The sequence below is a fragment of the Typha latifolia genome, chromosome 1 (assembly GCF_019914945.1).
Source record: "Typha latifolia isolate L0001 chromosome 1, TyphaL0001v2, whole genome shotgun sequence".
In the NCBI taxonomy this organism is placed as follows: domain Eukaryota; kingdom Viridiplantae; phylum Streptophyta; class Magnoliopsida; order Poales; family Typhaceae; genus Typha; species Typha latifolia.
The window spans coordinates 12,831,136-12,848,159 of record NC_133086.1 but is presented as its reverse complement, the minus strand read 5'-3'; the positions used below and the strand labels follow the sequence as shown (position 1 = coordinate 12,848,159).

The 17,024-nt window shown below is 38.5% G+C and overlaps 1 protein-coding gene across 2 annotated transcripts in view; it reads right to left on the bottom strand.

Moving 5' to 3' along the window:
• LOC140780290 (uncharacterized) overlaps positions 1 to 17,024 on the bottom strand; it is a 48,682-nt gene that overhangs the window by 13,869 nt on the left and 17,789 nt on the right. Inside the window, exons 10-13 of one of the 2 annotated variants that reach the window (XM_073125719.1) lie at positions 4,820 to 4,963; positions 4,688 to 4,725; positions 4,489 to 4,581; positions 3,310 to 3,393 (exon numbers count right to left, since the gene is read on the bottom strand). In XM_073125719.1, the coding sequence (XP_072981820.1) occupies positions 3,310 to 3,393; positions 4,489 to 4,581; positions 4,688 to 4,725; positions 4,820 to 4,963 (359 nt within the window). The remainder of the gene's footprint in view (positions 1 to 3,309; positions 3,394 to 4,488; positions 4,582 to 4,687; positions 4,726 to 4,819; positions 4,964 to 17,024) is intronic. The other variant, XM_073125720.1, reaches the window with a different exon arrangement.

Below are 17,024 nucleotides of genomic sequence, written 5' to 3'. Positions count from 1 at the left end.
CCTGATTTGCACTTCCACAATACACCCCTAGCCGGTCATGAAGCGGTCTTTAGGACCTACAAGACACTCACCAAAAATTTCAATTAGGGTGGGCTAAGGCAGGACATCCAAAGCTATATCCGAGTGTGTAAAGTTTGCCAATGTGCTAAGGTGGACTTGACCACGCCGACTGGGCTGATGCAACTACTTCCCATACTGAACTAGATTCTGGAAGATGGATTTCATCGAGGGACTTCCCTTGATCAAGGGTGATTTGGTCATTATGGTAGTGGTAGATCACTTGACCAACTACGGCCATTTTTTAGCCTCGATGCACCCGCACTCGGCTAAAAAAGTGGCTGAAATTTATGTGAGGGACGTGGCTAAATTGCACGGGATGCTAAGGTTGGTTGTTTCAGATCAAGACCCAATCTTTGTGAGTCAATTTTGGCATTAATTAGTCACCTTCCAAGGCACCACCTTCAATACAAGGCCACCCATAGATGGACGATCAATTGGAGGTGCTCAATCAATGTCTTAAGCAATATCTTCGTTGCTTTGTGGGAGACCGACCAAGCAATGGCTAAGCTATCTTCCTTGGGCTGAGTGGTCATACAATATGGCTCACCGCACAGTCATAGGCATGACCCCGTTTAAGGCCATATACGGGCACGCACCACCTACTCTCAAGGGATATGATCGGCCAACACCATCAGACATGGCACTAGCGGATTGAGATACTTCGCCCAAATGGCTCAAGATTCATCTAGCATTGGCTCAGAACTAAAAGAAGCAAATTTATGACCACAAGCACCAAGAATGAAACTTTGAAGTCAGTGATTGGGTCTACATCCGGCTCTAAATATATCGATAGATTTCAGTGTGCTCAATTGCGAATCAGAAGTTGGCTCCCCGATAATACAGGCCATATCAAGTCCTAGGGAGGATTGGGCATATTGCATACTGGTTATACCTACCCGAGTGGGGGATCCACCCAGTCTTCTATGTCTTAAGCCTGAAGGCTCGAGTCAGTCCAATCGAACTAGTAGCACCCGTTCTACCCAATCCGAATCAAGACTCCATTGAGCCACATCCAATGAAGGTCTTGGCTAGGAGGCAGGTTCATTAAGGACGATTGGTAAGTGGTGATTGAGGTGCTGGTGGAGTGGTTCAGCAAGCCCACAGATGAGGCGACTTGATGAATCACCTCCTCAACTTAGCACTTTGAGGGCAAAGTGTGTAGAAGCATAGTGGAGTTATGTGATTCAGTTCTATCAGATCATCTCACTAGGACATTGGGTTCACTAGATCCTAGATCGAACCACCTATCTAGTTTAGTCATTTTTATTTCAGTGACTATTTTTACCGAGTCCTAATCGTTAAGTGGGTTGATGGTCTAGTCGAGTCCAGCTATGTAACTCAAGTCGACTTGGATTAACCTCCTATAAATATGTGGAGTGCAACCAAGTTAATAATTGAGCAATTGATTTGATCACTCACTCTCTCTTCCCTAACCCTAACCAAGCTCCCTCAAACCCTTGATGCCGCTCCTCCAACCATCGATAAGACTTTTGTATCCTTAGGTGTGTTGATCAGTACTTTGTCTCTTTGATGGTTGCATATGTTGTCGTATTGTGTTGCTGAAGTGGTGGAATTCTAGTGTTTCGAGTAGTGTGCCTTTCTGGAGATTACTTGTGTAATAGCCATTTTGTTTGATTTAGTAGTTTTGGGATGCTGTAGGGGTGGAATTTTAGTGGTTGTGCTCATAGGTTGTGCTTTGCAACCCAGGAGATAATTAAGGTTCTAAATGAAACGGGGTGAAAACCTGTTGGTCAAAGAGAAAAGTCAAATAACTCAGATCCATTATCACCTAACTTATGGTCCATTAATAAATCTTCAATATAGTATCATAAGTAATAAACCCTTCTTCACCCTATCTCCTTTATGACAGTGGAAACCCTAAGGCAGTGGCAACGGCTGAGATGGAGAAGCAGGAGTGAGGATCTAAGAGGTTTCTCTCTCCTTTCTCCTCTCTTCTTTTTTTTTCTCCTTTCTCTTTTCCTTTTCTTCTACTCTTTCTTCTTAGTCATGCCGACCATGTCGTGCCATAACAAGGCCATGACTCATGTCACAGGCACAGCAGTCCTAGGCTTATACAATGAATACTGGACAGAGACGAACAATTATGGGACAAAACCAAGGGAAAACCTAGATTAGGCCCCTGTTTTCGATCAGTAATGGTCGATATTAATACATATTGGTACCGACCAATACTTCGAACCATGCAATTTACTAGTGAAATTATCATGATCTATGTATTACCATGGTATAATGAGATGTAGAAATGACACAGGGGCCAACTTTTTCTGGAGGAATTAATTCGATAAATAAACAAACAAGTTAGCAAGGAGCATGTGACAGAATGAAACAGATACCAAGTTAAATTATGGTTTAGGAGAATCTCATTACTGGCAAATGAAACAAGCTCTTCAGCCCAAATATATTTTCATGAGAAAAAAAAATTGTCGTACTTGTCAAAATATTCTTATTACATATGATTGTCTATATGAATCAACAAACTACCCAACAGCTCACATCTTGCAATGTCATAAACATGCAATAGCTATTACTCAGCTACTAGGGCTGTAAACGAGCCAAGCTTTTGTGAGCTGGGGGCCCAGCTCGAGAGGTGAAAAAACTCAACTAGGCTCCAGCTCGATGAGGCTCGATGAGGCTCGAGCTCGGGTCGACGGTTTATGGGCTTAATGGGCTTACATGGGCTGGTCTATAATCTCAACCTCGGTGACAGTCTATAATCTCAACCTCAGTGGCTTAGTCCAAAATCTTAGTGTTATATTAGGCTAATCGGGCAAAGCCAATTTCATTGCAATTAGAGGGAAGGATAGCTATAAAAGCATATCTACACTAACCAATTTGCGATATGGGACTAAACATCTACAAGTCTATAGAAAAAATAGCAAATAAATGGTGTAGGATAGGATTAGAACCTAGGTTAGCTAGGTTAATAGAAATTGCTTTAACCAACTATGCTATACAATATTTTATATATTTATTTTGGTCTCTATATATAATATCATTTCACATACTATATATCGAGCCTATTCGAGCTAAGCTCAAGCGAGCTGACTCTAGCTCGGCTCAGCTCGATTAGCCTTTCCAGCTCAAAAATCCAGTTCTGCTCAGCTCATTTAGAGCTTGAGCTGAGATTGAGTCGAGCTCTAAAATGGCAAGCTTTTTTGACAGCCTATCAGCTATACCCACTGAAGAATTTCATGTAGCAAATAAACTGAATATATGCTTGCTTCTTACCTCCATATCTAAGTATTCATCCTTCCATAGCTTGTATAAAATTAATTGAGCGTCCTTCTTCTCAACAAATGTGACTTCTGCAATCTATATGATGGAATGATCAAACAAGAACATTCTAAATGATGAAAGATCATAAAATAATCCTTGCAGTATAACAGTTCACAGTTGTACTCATATAACAGGGTAAATAAATACTACCACCATCAGGAAATTAGGCTAAGCATCAAATCAGTAGCTAAAGAAGACTAATTGTATAATGGCAATTAAAAAAATTAGCGTTATATATATTGAACTACTAAAGGGTCAACCTCAGGTTGGAAATTATAAGTTAAGAGCATAAATAAACCTCTCAGTGGTCAGGTCAAGAGAACTGATCATGTGCCTGTAGCCCATACTTATAGGTAATGATGCAAGGGTTGCAGTGTATTGAAAGGCGGTCGGGTTGTTCCTGATCACATGCCTGTGCTTGTTCCTCAATTTCCAGATAAATTACATGTCAAAAAACTTTTAATTATAATTAAACGTACCAATACTATTTTGCGTTCTATCTTTAATACTTGTAATACTGCAAATGCATTGCATCAGCATAAGTAGTTGTACTAGGGGTGTCAAAAATCGGCTCGTCAGCTCAATCAAGCTCAATTTCTGACCTCATTTAATAAATGAGCTGAGCTTCAGTTGGCTTTGCCTCACACGAGCTCGGCTCAAATTAGATCATATATGTTTTGTATTTATATATATATATATATATATATAAAACTTAGATTTTCAATATAACCATCTGCTAGCACAGTAGGATAAGCACCACAGTTTTGAGTGACTTAGGATTTGAGTCCTACCATAGCCCATTTTCACATTTTTTTTCCTAGCCTGAGCTGTTCTTTAATGCTTTTATGTAGTAAACTGGATTCGACAAGGCAATATCAAGCTGGCTCAGTTTAAGACCGAATCGAGCTTGAGTGTTATCTTTGTCGGCTCGGTTTAAGCTGGAGTTGTGCTGATTGCATGTTCGAGCCAAGCAGAGCCCAACTCAGCTTGCTCGAGTTTGGCTCATTGACACCCTTAAGTTATACTAGTGGCAGATATTTAAGGAAAACCAAGCATCTGGAAGTGTACAAAGAACACTGAAAAATTCTAAGGTGCTCATAGGAAAATGTCACTAAGAAGATAAGGTCTTACTCGATCTGTCTCAATTGGATGACCACTCTTGACCAGCAACCTGAAAATTCTATATGCCTCTTGTCCATATCTTGCTTGTACAAGTGCTTCTACCTTAAAGATAGGAAAATGTTTATCAGCACAGATACATTGACAAAAGGAAATAATTTATCATATGAGGATGCAAAATATAAAAGGAAAAGAATTGAAAATCACATACTTCATCATTCTGACAAGCTTCAATAATTTTGTTCAAGTCTGCACCGAGAAACACAAATAGGAATTTTAAATACAAAGACGGCAACAGTTTCTATGAGTTTATATTACAAGTGCAGGACTCAAATAGCATTACCAATGGAGTACAATGCTCCTGCATCATCAGTGGAGGAATGAGAGTTAAGCTGGTCAAGGACTACCCGGATATGTTCCAAAGTCATTGCAATACCTCCAGGCTTCTCTCTCACCCTTTCTAAGATAATATTCATTGATGATGTAACTACAAAATTAAGACTATGTAAGAAATATTTTATATGCAAAATACAAAAAAGAAATTTATTTATATAATCAACACAACAATATTTCATTGATCGAAAAATATACAGATATTTGAAATCGAATTACATTATTGGAGACTTGCAATATCACAATCTATAACAACATTTGTAATATCCAGAAATTAAAAAAAAAATTCAGGTTCATGGGCCTAGTGCATCCGCCACTATTCACCAACCCCCACAAGACACCCCTGACCGCCTGAGGGCTAACCATAGAACCTCCTATATAAAAATGCAAGCTGTAGCGCTCTCCTCTTCTCCCCCATGCTATCTCATTCTTCTTCCTCCTCTCCTTCCTAGTCCCCACCAAAGCCATCGTGTCAAACCTGATTGTCCACCGTCGAAGCAAGCGAAGACCACTAATCAAACCATTGGTGAAGATTTATACTCATACCTGGAATAGGGATTTAAGTTATTTCACTTAGATCACAGATGAGTGGATTCACTCAAGTTTTTATTCGTTTTGTATTTCATGCTATTACACTATCATATTTTCTTCGTATAATATCATCGTATTATCTTCTCGCGATATCATCATGTTATCTTTGTGTAATATATATCATGTTATATTCGATTTTTTGTGCATTATTAATCTTCATGTTGCATTATACTTCGTGTTGTGTTCTACTACGAGCAATATTTTATCTCATGCAAAGTCATACTTCGTGAAATGTTCATCTTCGTGCACTTAGCAAAACATTAGTTATGGGCAGATAGGACTTTGAAAATAGTCCTAAGTTAAATATAATTTGTGCATCTCCTTATGGTGACACAAATGTATCTTGAAGTCCAATAAACATACTTATTCCTAATTATATGGTGATCTATTTAGATGATTCTAACGGGATTAGGAAACAGTTCCAGACTAAATCAAGAATCTCTCTAAGGTGACTCTAATCTCTTTATAACAGTTAGTAGAAAAGACGGTGCATTTATTACATAGTGACACCTCCTAGTAACCTTTAAAAGAAAAGACAAGGCATTATTTTAACTAGATCAACTATGGAAAAAGACTCGAGCGTTATCTTGAGATAACTTTTAGTTGATATGGATCCACAAGAATAGTCGCAAAATAAGAAATATGGCATTTATCAAGATTGAGAGGTTCCACGTAATGAAATCTTAAACATGTTATCAATTTATTATTCGCAATACTATTATTTGTGCTTTATTATTCATGATGTGAGCATAATTATTATTATTATTATTAGCAAAGTTTCTAGTATCAGGATTGAGATCGGTATAGGCCATCCGGAAAAACGATATGTATCGGCAGTATCGGCCGTTTGCATCGGATTGGACAATTTTTTAATTATGTAAAATTCTAAACATTATTTAAAAATGTAGAAAAATTTCTAAAAAATGAGAGGAAAATAAGAAAATAAAAATTACTCACATATGAAGTCTAAAAACTTAAAAATGTATTAACCTACTTAAAATTCAAAATTTTAATGAATACCGAGCTCTCTCTCTCCCCCTCCCCCTCTCAAAATTCAAAACTTATTCAAAAATTACTCACATAGACAAGGATCCTATTTTTTCTTTATTTTCTCCCCCCCCCAGGCTTTTAGCAAGTGGTGTTGTTTCTTCACCACAGCAACAACAATAGAGATTGTCAGATCTACTCGGTGCAGGAAAAGAAAGAGAAAGCGAATGAGAGAAGTTCAAAAGTGGAAAAAATAATAAAAATCTCATCAGATGTCGTCGGATATTCGTCGGAAAATGTCACTGGAGGTCGAGGTCGCCGAAGATCTACTCGATCGCCGATGGAAGAAGTGAGAAAGAAGAGAAAAAGAGAAAAAGAAAAAGAAAGAAAAGAGAAAGAGAGGCAGGTGGAGGGGTGGGGTCTGAATCCCACCCGTAATTCACCTACTCAGCTAAAGTTATTAACTCATCAAATCCCCTTTTAACATTTCAAACAAAGTTCCAAAATTCAGTTTCGCAATTGAGATCAATCGAAAAAACAATATGTTTTGGTTGTATCAGCCATATCGATTACACATATCAGATTGGAGTATTTTTTTATTACATAAAATTCTAAATCCTATTTAAAATTGCAAGAAAATTTCTACAATTTAGAAAAATGATAAGAAAATAAGATAATAAAATTTACTTACATATGAAGCCTAAAAACTAATAAATGCATTAATTTACTCAAAAATTTGCTAAATACTGAGTTAGCTCTTCCTTCTCTTTCCCCCTCTCTATTATTGCCAAGGCATATTTTTTTATCTTATTTTTTATTTCTTCTCTCCTGCCTCCTCTTTCTTTTTCTCTCTTCCTCCCTCTCTCTTTTACTTCCACAAGGCTTTTTTTCTCTGATTGTTTTTCATTTCTTCCCTCTCTCTCTTCCTCCCTCTCTGTCACTCTCCACTCTCTCGTCTCTCACTCTATTACCACAGCAGATTTCTACTATAGTAACAGAGATTAAAAGATAGAGAAAGAGAGAGAAAGTGATCAAAGAAAAGAAAGAGAGGAGAGGCTAGAGAGACAAATAAGAGAGATAGGGCACCAGAGAGAAGAAATGAAAAAAAAAAGTATATAGAGAAGAGAGGGAGAGTCTATATCGAGTTGGATCGGCTATGGCTGATCCCGATCCGTGTCGGCCACTTGATTTCAACCTAGAACCATGATTTCCGATGTTGGTAAGCATGATGAGTGAGCATGGTGCACCACGGCTATCTCGAAACCATTATTCCAACATATGCATAAGGAAGTACATAACAAAATATTGATCAGCAAGACATTAGGACTTCAATCGGTCCTAAATATGTTATTTTGTAAGAGTTTAAAGTCTAAACATCAGATAGTATTAGAAGGAAGAGAATGAAAAAGAAAATGTTATCATCACTATGATTACTACTGGACTCGTTAGAATAGAGTTGCATATAATGGAAGAAGTATAAATATTTGCTTCACTAATTGACATTACTAATTTCAGCTTCAACTAAATAGTGTTTAAATGTAGTGATTTGTGAGTTTAAAACAAACATGGATGCATCAGGAAAAATTCAAGCAAGCACAGTGGTGGGTGATGGTGGTGGTCGGTTGGGGCAGAAGAGGTTGGAGAGACAATGGTACTAGCAATGTGGTGGTGAATAAGATAGAAAAGGAAGAGCATATCTATATCATCAATAATGAATTTCATAAAAATATTCCTCAAAATTTCTTAAACGGGTTTCTTAATGCCCGATTACCCCCCTTCAATCCACCCCCAATTCGATCTCCCCTTTCCGTGCCCTAGCTCTCTCTCTCTCTCTCTCTCTCTCTCTCTCTCTCTCTCTCTCTCTCTCTCTCTCTCTCTCTCTCCGACGTCGCTCCCCTTCCTCTCTCGACAACGCTGCTCCCTCTCTCTCTCGACCATGACGACGCTGCCGCTCTCTATTCTCCCATTCTCTCTCGACGAACCAGCTAACAACGCTACCGCTTTTCGTTCTCCCTCTCTCTCTCGACAAGCCAACCGACGCCGCCACCGCTCTCCCTTCTCCCCTTCTCTCTCTCGACGAACCAGCTGACGAAGATATGTTCTGTTCATTTCTTCTCTCGACGAACTAGCTCTTTTTTTCTTCAATTTCTTCACATTTTTTCCTCGATTTCTTCTCTGAATTTTCCATTTGATTTCTTCCACTTCACCTTCTTAAATTCTGTTTTAAGTTACTTTTCTTAGATTTTTTTCTCTTTTTTTCCTTTTCTTTTCTCGTTTTTTTCTCCCTTCTTCAGAAAAACATTACGAGTAGTGGACTCGTTAGAAAGCATTATGTGCACATCCTCATCGATTCCGAGAATACACACAACTTTCTAGACAAAAGGTTAGTGAGAAGATTGGGTTTAGATGCTGAACCGACCACGGGATTTGACGTTACTATTAGAGACAACACGAAGCTTAAGACGGAGAGCTTGTGTCGCCGGGTCGGTATACGGGTGCAAGGACACGACATCATTGTAGACTTGTATCCATCGGCGCTGCGAGGAGCGGACATTGTCCTTGGCACTCAGTGATTACAGAGTTTGGGACCCGTCACATTTGATTTCCGAAGCATGTGGATGAAATTTAAGGAAACAAAAATGTGCGGCTTGATGGCATTCGGTCTTCGCCAATTCCTGCTATGCAGCGTATGGTGGGGCTACCTTGTGCATATGATTTAACCTATCTTTTTCAGTTAGGATCAGCAGAAGATGAGCCTCAAATGAGTTCAGGTACTACAATTAAATTGTCTAATTTATTACGTAATTTTTCTGAACTGTTTGAGGAGCCACAAGAGTTACCACCGAGGCAAACGGCGGACTATCGCATAAGATTTGTATCCGGGGCTGCACCGGCAAACGTGAGATCATATCGGTATCCACATGTGCAAAAGAAAGTTATCTCCAAGATGGTAGCCGAGATGTTGGAGCAAGGCCTCATCTAACCAAGTCATAGCTTATACTCATCGCTTGTGCTATTGGTGCGAAAATAGGATGGGACATGACGTTTTTGTATTGACTATCAGGCACTAAACGCTATTACTGACAAGGACCGGTATCCCATTCCGATTATAAAGGAGATACTGGACGAACTTGCAGTGGCGACCATATTCAGCAAGCTTGACTTGAGGACCGGATATCATCAAATTAGAGTTCACCCGGCGGATGTGCACAAAACTGCATTTCGGACTCCGAACGAGCATTACGAGTTCCGGGCGATGCCTTTTGGTCTCACCAATGCTCCAGCTACCTTTCAAGCCCTCATGAATGATATATTTCGGCCTCTATTGCGAAGGTATGTCTTGGTATTTGTTGAATCAAAACCAATTGAAGATCAAAAAGTCCAAGTGCCTATGGGGAGGTTGCGTGCCCATCTTATAATTGCTCAAAACCGCACAAAGCAAGTTTATGATCGTAGCCATCGGGAGCAAGAGTTCGACATCAGCAGTTGGGTGTTTGTGAGGGTACAGCCGTATCAACAGGTAGCTTTGCGTCCGATGCGTAACCAAATGTTAGCACATCGCTAGTTTGGTCTGTTTCGGGTGTTAGAGCGTATCGGTCCAGTTGCATATCGTTTGAAGCTGCCGGAGAGGTCAAGAGTGCATCTTGTCTTTCGTGTTTCATTACTGAGGGAGCGCACTGGTGATCATAAAGTCATTGGATCAACTCTACCAGAGCTATTGTAGGGCACAGAGATTGTAGAGCCAGTTTATGTACTCGTTAGACGCCGACGACGACATGGTATTAGATTAGAGATGGAGATTCAGGTCGAGTGGCTTGGCAAGCCGTCTGATGAGGCGACATGGGAATTGGAGACTGATATCTTGGAGCGTTTCCCCGACTTTTCACCTTGAGAGCAAGGTGGAAAAAGCATGGTGGGTTGATACATTTAGTTAGAATCTTTTCTTACTGTATTAGTTGTTTATTTTTTTTAAAATAAAATTCTTATAGGTCGCATTCAAACGTAGGAGGGGTCGCGTTCGAACGCCCTTGCGAATGTCTGCATCACGTTCGTAAATACAGAGAACGCGTAATGTACATTCGAACGCGGTCGGGCGAGTTCGAACACCGCGTTCGAATGCCTGCATCACGTTCGCACATACAGAGTACGCATTTTGTGCATTCGAACGCAATCGAGCGCATTCGAACGCGATCGGGCACGTTCGAACACGATCGGCCAGAATCCTCTAAAATTAGGGTTACTTATTGTTATTAGAACTTGTTGGCTAGCATCTATAAATATGTGAATGGCAGCCAAATTCATTATGCTATTAGAATATTAATTTTTTGCCTCTCTATCATCTATCTATCCTAATCTCTCTCTTCCCTCTTCACCATCATTTCACCTCTACCGTTGGCAAGGTCTCTCTTAACTTCTAATCTCCCTCGACTATCGATTCCTCCTTCTTTGGGAACTCGACTACTTCTTCCCCTTTGTCTATATCTCTTAACCATATCCATCATCCACCTTCATCTCCATAATCCTCTATAACTCTAACATCCACTCCACCCATCACCACCACCATCACCCACGTTCCTTCGTGTTTTCGTCCCAGTTACAGTTTGAATCTGCAAAGGGCATAAATACAAAAATTGTAGATCAGGGAGTTACGGATCTAATCCACTTTTTCGTAATTTTCTAATTATAAGAGAATATTTGACGAATATTTTCCCACGGCTGCGCGGACGGATTCCTGTAATAAATCAAGATCTTGAAGGAATCATTCCGTAGCCTATCTTTTGGTACAAGAACCTATCAATGATGAAAGAGATTTTAAAGACGAAGAGGAAAAAATCATTCTAGGATGCCTGAGGCACATAGACTCCACAAGATTACATGTTGTCAGATGTGCCATCTCTTAACCTAAAATCAACGATGATTGGAGGCGTAGCTCTATCTTCCACACGTTCACAAAAATTGGAGGCAAAAATTGCAAAATAATTATGGATAGTAGGAGCTATATAAATGCCGTATCCTCCACCATTATTTCTAAACTAAACCTGAGAGCGGTTTCCCATCATACAAGGTTTCGTGGATCAACTCAACCACGCTAGAGATAAAAGAGGCATTGTTTGGTTCCAACTAAATTCACGACTTATAAGGATAGAATCCGATGCAATGTATTGATCATGGATATGAGTAAAATTATCCTTGGAAGGTTAGCAGTCACTCCTTCGGATGAAACAATGAAACCCAAGAAAATAACTTTGCTTGTCAGAAAGTTACATTTCTTAGGGTTTGCATACAGTTGCTCTTTCCTTAAGACAACATAGACTTAACAAAGATGATCTATGTGTTGCTCCCGAAATTGACTATAGATAAGGATGTCATCAAAGTATACGACTAAAAATTGTCCTATAAAAAGTTGTAATATTTGAGTCATCACTCTCATAAAAGTACTCAGAGCATTAGTCAAGCCAAAAGGCATGACCATGCATTCATATAACCCATCTTTCATTTTAAACGCAGTCTTTCATTCATCGCCAGCGCATATACGAATTTGGTGATAGCCACTTTTTAAATCTATCTTTGAAAAGATCATGGCTCCTGCCATAATGTCCAGCATGTCACCCATACGAGGAATGGAAAAACGGTATTTTACCATTATTCAATTAATGGCGCCGATGTCGATGCACATGCGCCAAGTTTCATCTTTCTTTGGCGTTAATAATGCAAGAATTGCGCAAGGACTTAGGCTTTTCTTCAAAAAGCTTTTTCTCAATAACTCGTCAACTAGCCGTTTGAGTTCAGCATGTTCAATTGAGTTAAGTTGGTAATAAAGCAAGTTAGGAAGAGATGCACTCGGGACGAAATTAATAGCATGTTGAATATCTTGCATTGGTGACAGTTTATCCAAGAGATCTCCTCTAGAAAGACATCCGAAAATTTCTCAATCTCAGCAGTGGCTTTTAAAGGAATAGATTCACTAGGCTCGTTCAGAATTTCTCAAGCAGCAAGAATCGGAATAGGAGTTCCTTTACTCATCTCGCGTTCAATGCTTCTCGCACTAATCAAGCTGACTTTACTGTCCGAGTGGAAGGGATCAGATATCTTTTCCATCTTACCACCTCTAGGCTGCGATGGAAGAATTTTGATTTTCTTACCCTCGTGTTCAAACATGCAAATATTTGAACAGCCATAAATATGCACATCATTATTTACTGTCCGTATGGAAAATGGAGTTGCGCCTCCAATCATCATTGACTTTAGGTTAAGAGAGGGCACATCTAACAACATGTAACATTGTGGAGCCTATGTGCCTCAGGCATCCTAGGGTATTTTCTTCTTCATCTTCAAAATCTCCTTCTTCACCATCTACATAGTGAATATATCCATCAAAGTCTTGTTCGAAGTCTTCTTCGAAGGGCTCCTCAATTAAACTTATTTTATACGGACTCGCACAATTTGCAGCAACATGTCCATAGCCTTGACACTTATAGCATTTGACCCGAGGATTAACCTTAGAAAAGTCTTTCTCGACGCTCTTACCCTTGTATTCTATATCTTGGATTGTGAAGGGCTACGGGTAGATCGGTTAAAAGATTGATTGGTAGATTTGGCTTGATGAGGACCTGTGGAGGATTTATGAATTTAAGGTCTTGTTTCGTAATTTCTTAAGATGTGGTTAGGTCTAGACTCCTCTAAGTCTTGAACTAAGTTGTAAGCCTTTTCCAAAATATTAATATTACTGGCAAAAAGTTCACTTCTCAATTATTCACGTAGGCTAGCCCTAAATCTGGACAAGATTTGCATAGGGGTTTCTGATTCGATCACGCTACACCGAACAAGCAATTCATCAAAAGCTGCAACGTAATCCTTAGCTGACTTACTCCCTTGGGTAAGTCGGTTCCATCTGTCTAGAAGTTTAGGGTAATAAGAAGGTGGGAGATATTTATGTTTTAGTTCATTTTTCATGTCAACCCAAATTTCAATTGGAAGCTCACCCTTAATCTCACGAAGAGTCTCAACGTTGGTCCAGTATTGATTTGCTTTCTCAATCAATTTCATGGCAGCAAACCTGACTTTACAGATTTCCGACATATCATACCATTTAAAGTAACGGTCCATGTCTTTGGTCCAGTCCAAGAAGTGTTGCGGATCTAGACGACCATCAAACATCGGAGCATCAATTTTAATGCTTCGAAGGTACCATTCATTAGGATCTCGCTCGTTCCCTTAAAAGTGTTGACGAGGTAAAAGAATGGGAGATTCACCACGTTCAAGGTCAAGGTGGTGATTATTTTGAGGAGCGGTGTGCTCACGGGGTCTTTCTACCCTATATAGTCGTTCATCGGTCACCCGTTGATACCCAAGCAAAGTATCTTAAGTATCTCTGACTTGTCGAGCTAAGATACCTAGTTGTCCCATAATATCGTCGAGCTTCTTAATAAGTTCGAGATCCATACTGCTACTGCTGGACTCACTAGAATCACTGAGGAGATAAACCTTACCTCTACGTGTTGGCATACACTAATATGCAATGAGTGAGTTAGGTATTGCTTTATTTTATATATATATATTTATTTTATTTTTTTTCAATCTATAAAAAAAAAAATAGAACAGTAGATCACTGAATAATGCAACAACAATTAATTTTTTAAGGACTTGGAATCTTACACGATGGTGATTCCGCTATGACAACACTCTTTTTGTTCCTCGTGTTCGTGGAGCAATTGGTCGTGCGAAGAATAAATGTGGAGCAGCGTAGAACCCGAGATGAGGGACGTCCATAAATTAGGATCCTTTGCTCTGATACCAAAAATGATCCAAAACATGGCGGAGGAAGATAAAAGAGGAAAATAAAAAGGGAAGGGATGAGGTTTCACACCTCCACCCTAAGAAATGGTTTCATACCAAAATTCTCCAGAGAATAAAATTACATAAACTTTCATTAAGTTCCAAAGAAAATATAACGGGTCTATATATAGACCTACAATGGAATTAAACAAAAACACCCTACATAGGAAATAAACAAAAGACACCCTAAATAAATCAAAATCAGAACCAGATATAGGAGGGATCATCAACTGTCGACGCCTCCTGTGCTGGTACACACGCCATCGCGTCCTATCAGTGATGTCCACATCAATATGGTTACAAACTTAGACAACCTATAGATCTCATTCCTATGACCCATTATCATAGGTTGTTTGAGTCTGCATCTGCATTCGCATCACATATTCATGACTTGCATAAAGAAATCAGTAACAGAATTGCTCAAAATAATACTGACTATAAAATTCGAGCTGATCTAAGAAGGAGATTCAAAAAATTTAATGTTGGAGACTATGTGATGGTCCGGATACGTCCAGAACAGTTCCCATATGGAACTGTCAAAAAGTTGCATGCACGAAGTGCCGGACCTTTTAAAATTCTCAAGAAAATTAATGATAATGCTTATATTCTAGATCTCCCCAATGATTTCGGCATCAATTCTACTTTTAATATTAAGGATCTAGTAGCTTATAAAGGTCTAGATTTTACCCCAGATAACCTACTAGATACTGAGCCTACCAATGCGCATTATGAGAGACCCTCTTTACCTCCACTTCCCAACATTCTACCTTACACAACAGACGAAATTGATAAAATTTTAGATGATGAGATGATTTCAACTAGAGAAAGTAGAACTCAATGATATCTAGTATGTTGGAAAGGACGACCTACATCTGATGACACGTGGCTTGATTGCCATGATTTAGAGGTGCACCACCTTGATATCTTAGAACAGTATGAGAGCAGTAGAGCAGCACACTCGACAGGGTCAAATTCTCTCCCACTAGGGGAGAATGATGCAGACATTACTAATAGGACTCGATAGTGTGTCTACCAGCACAAGAGGCATCGACAGTTGATGATTTCCCCAATAGGGATTTGATAATTATTTTTATTTATTTGGGGTGTCTTTTGTTTATTTCATATGTAGGTTGTCTTTAGCTTAATTCCATTATAGGTCTATATATAGACTTGTTGTATTTTCCTTGGAGGTGAATGAAAGATTATGTGATTTTGCTCCTTGGAGAATTTTGGTGTGAAACCACTTTTAGGATGGAGGTGTGAAACCTCGTTCCTTTTTTTCTTACTTTCCTCCCCCATCTCTCTCTCCACCACGTTTTGCATCAATGAAAGAGAAAAAGAGTTCAGATCGGGCTTGGATCGGGATCGAGTTCGGCCGATCCCGATCCAGATTGGCCAATCTCGATACGGATCGGCCAATATGACGAACCATGATTCCTAGTGTTACATAGTGATTTTAATGATACATATCTTACAAAAAAAATGTCACGCACAAACTACTATCAAAGGGATAGCAAATGCAAAGAAGTTCGTTACTAACATCATCTCAATTTTTTTTCTACAACAACAATATTTATTTCAATGTAACAGATAATCCTTATTATCATACTATGGTTAACACTATACAATCACTAGGGTTTAGTGTTTAAACCTCATAGTTCACATTATATTGTTACTAAATATTTTGAGTCGGAGATAGATAAGCTTCATACTTACATTGAAACATTTAAAAATTATTGAAATGAATTTAGTTGTAATTTGTATGTTGATATGTGATTAGTAAACTACAGAAAATAAGAGAAATATAATTAATTTATTGGTGTACTCATACATAGTGACAATATTTTTAAAGTCTATGGATATAACTGCTCATTTCAAAAATATAACTTCTATTTTCCATTAATGGATGATATAGTAGAATAAATCATTGTTCGTAGAATTGGGCATACCTGATCCCAATCAATTCACTGGGATCAGGTACTCAATCCAGATTTCCTCCTCTTTCACTATTTCTCTCTCTTTAACTATTTCTCTCTCTCTTCCTACCATAGTTACTACTTCTCCAACGCAAAAATCCAATAAGCAAACTCCATTGACGCACATCCGACTCCGGCGACCTGTTATATGAACTTTCTTTTTTATTTCTTTTTTTCGACATTTCTTCGTTGTAGTTTTTTTTCTTCTCTTCACTGGGACAAAAAAAAAATTCTTTTATAATTTTCTTAGTTTTGCCATTTTTCAAAAAAATATAATTTTATTATATTTTGAAATAATATTTAGAATTTTATGTAATTAAAATAGTTTGATCCGATCTGAGTGGTTGAGCTACAGAATAACAAACTTTATATATAATCATGGTTGGGCTATTCAATTATTTGGGCTATTCAATTATTTTGGCATACAACTAGTGGTAAAGAAATCATCAAAATCAACACTACTAGATTTTTCACTCATTTGCTAGCATCGAAGAACATCATGCAATATAAGAACAGTATTATATGGATATTTACATCACAAATTAATAAAATGAATCCTAAAGATTAAAGATTAGGTGAAACTTCGAAAAACATACCTTTTGGAATAATATCACAATTGCTACCACAACATTCGAACGTCATATCAAGGTATTATGATTTATAGGCAGTAATAACAAGCATGACATAGGCTTTTTGTATGAGGCTATGAACATACCAAAAAAAATGAGCAAAAATTAAAAATAGTCTAAGTTAATTGGTTCCAGA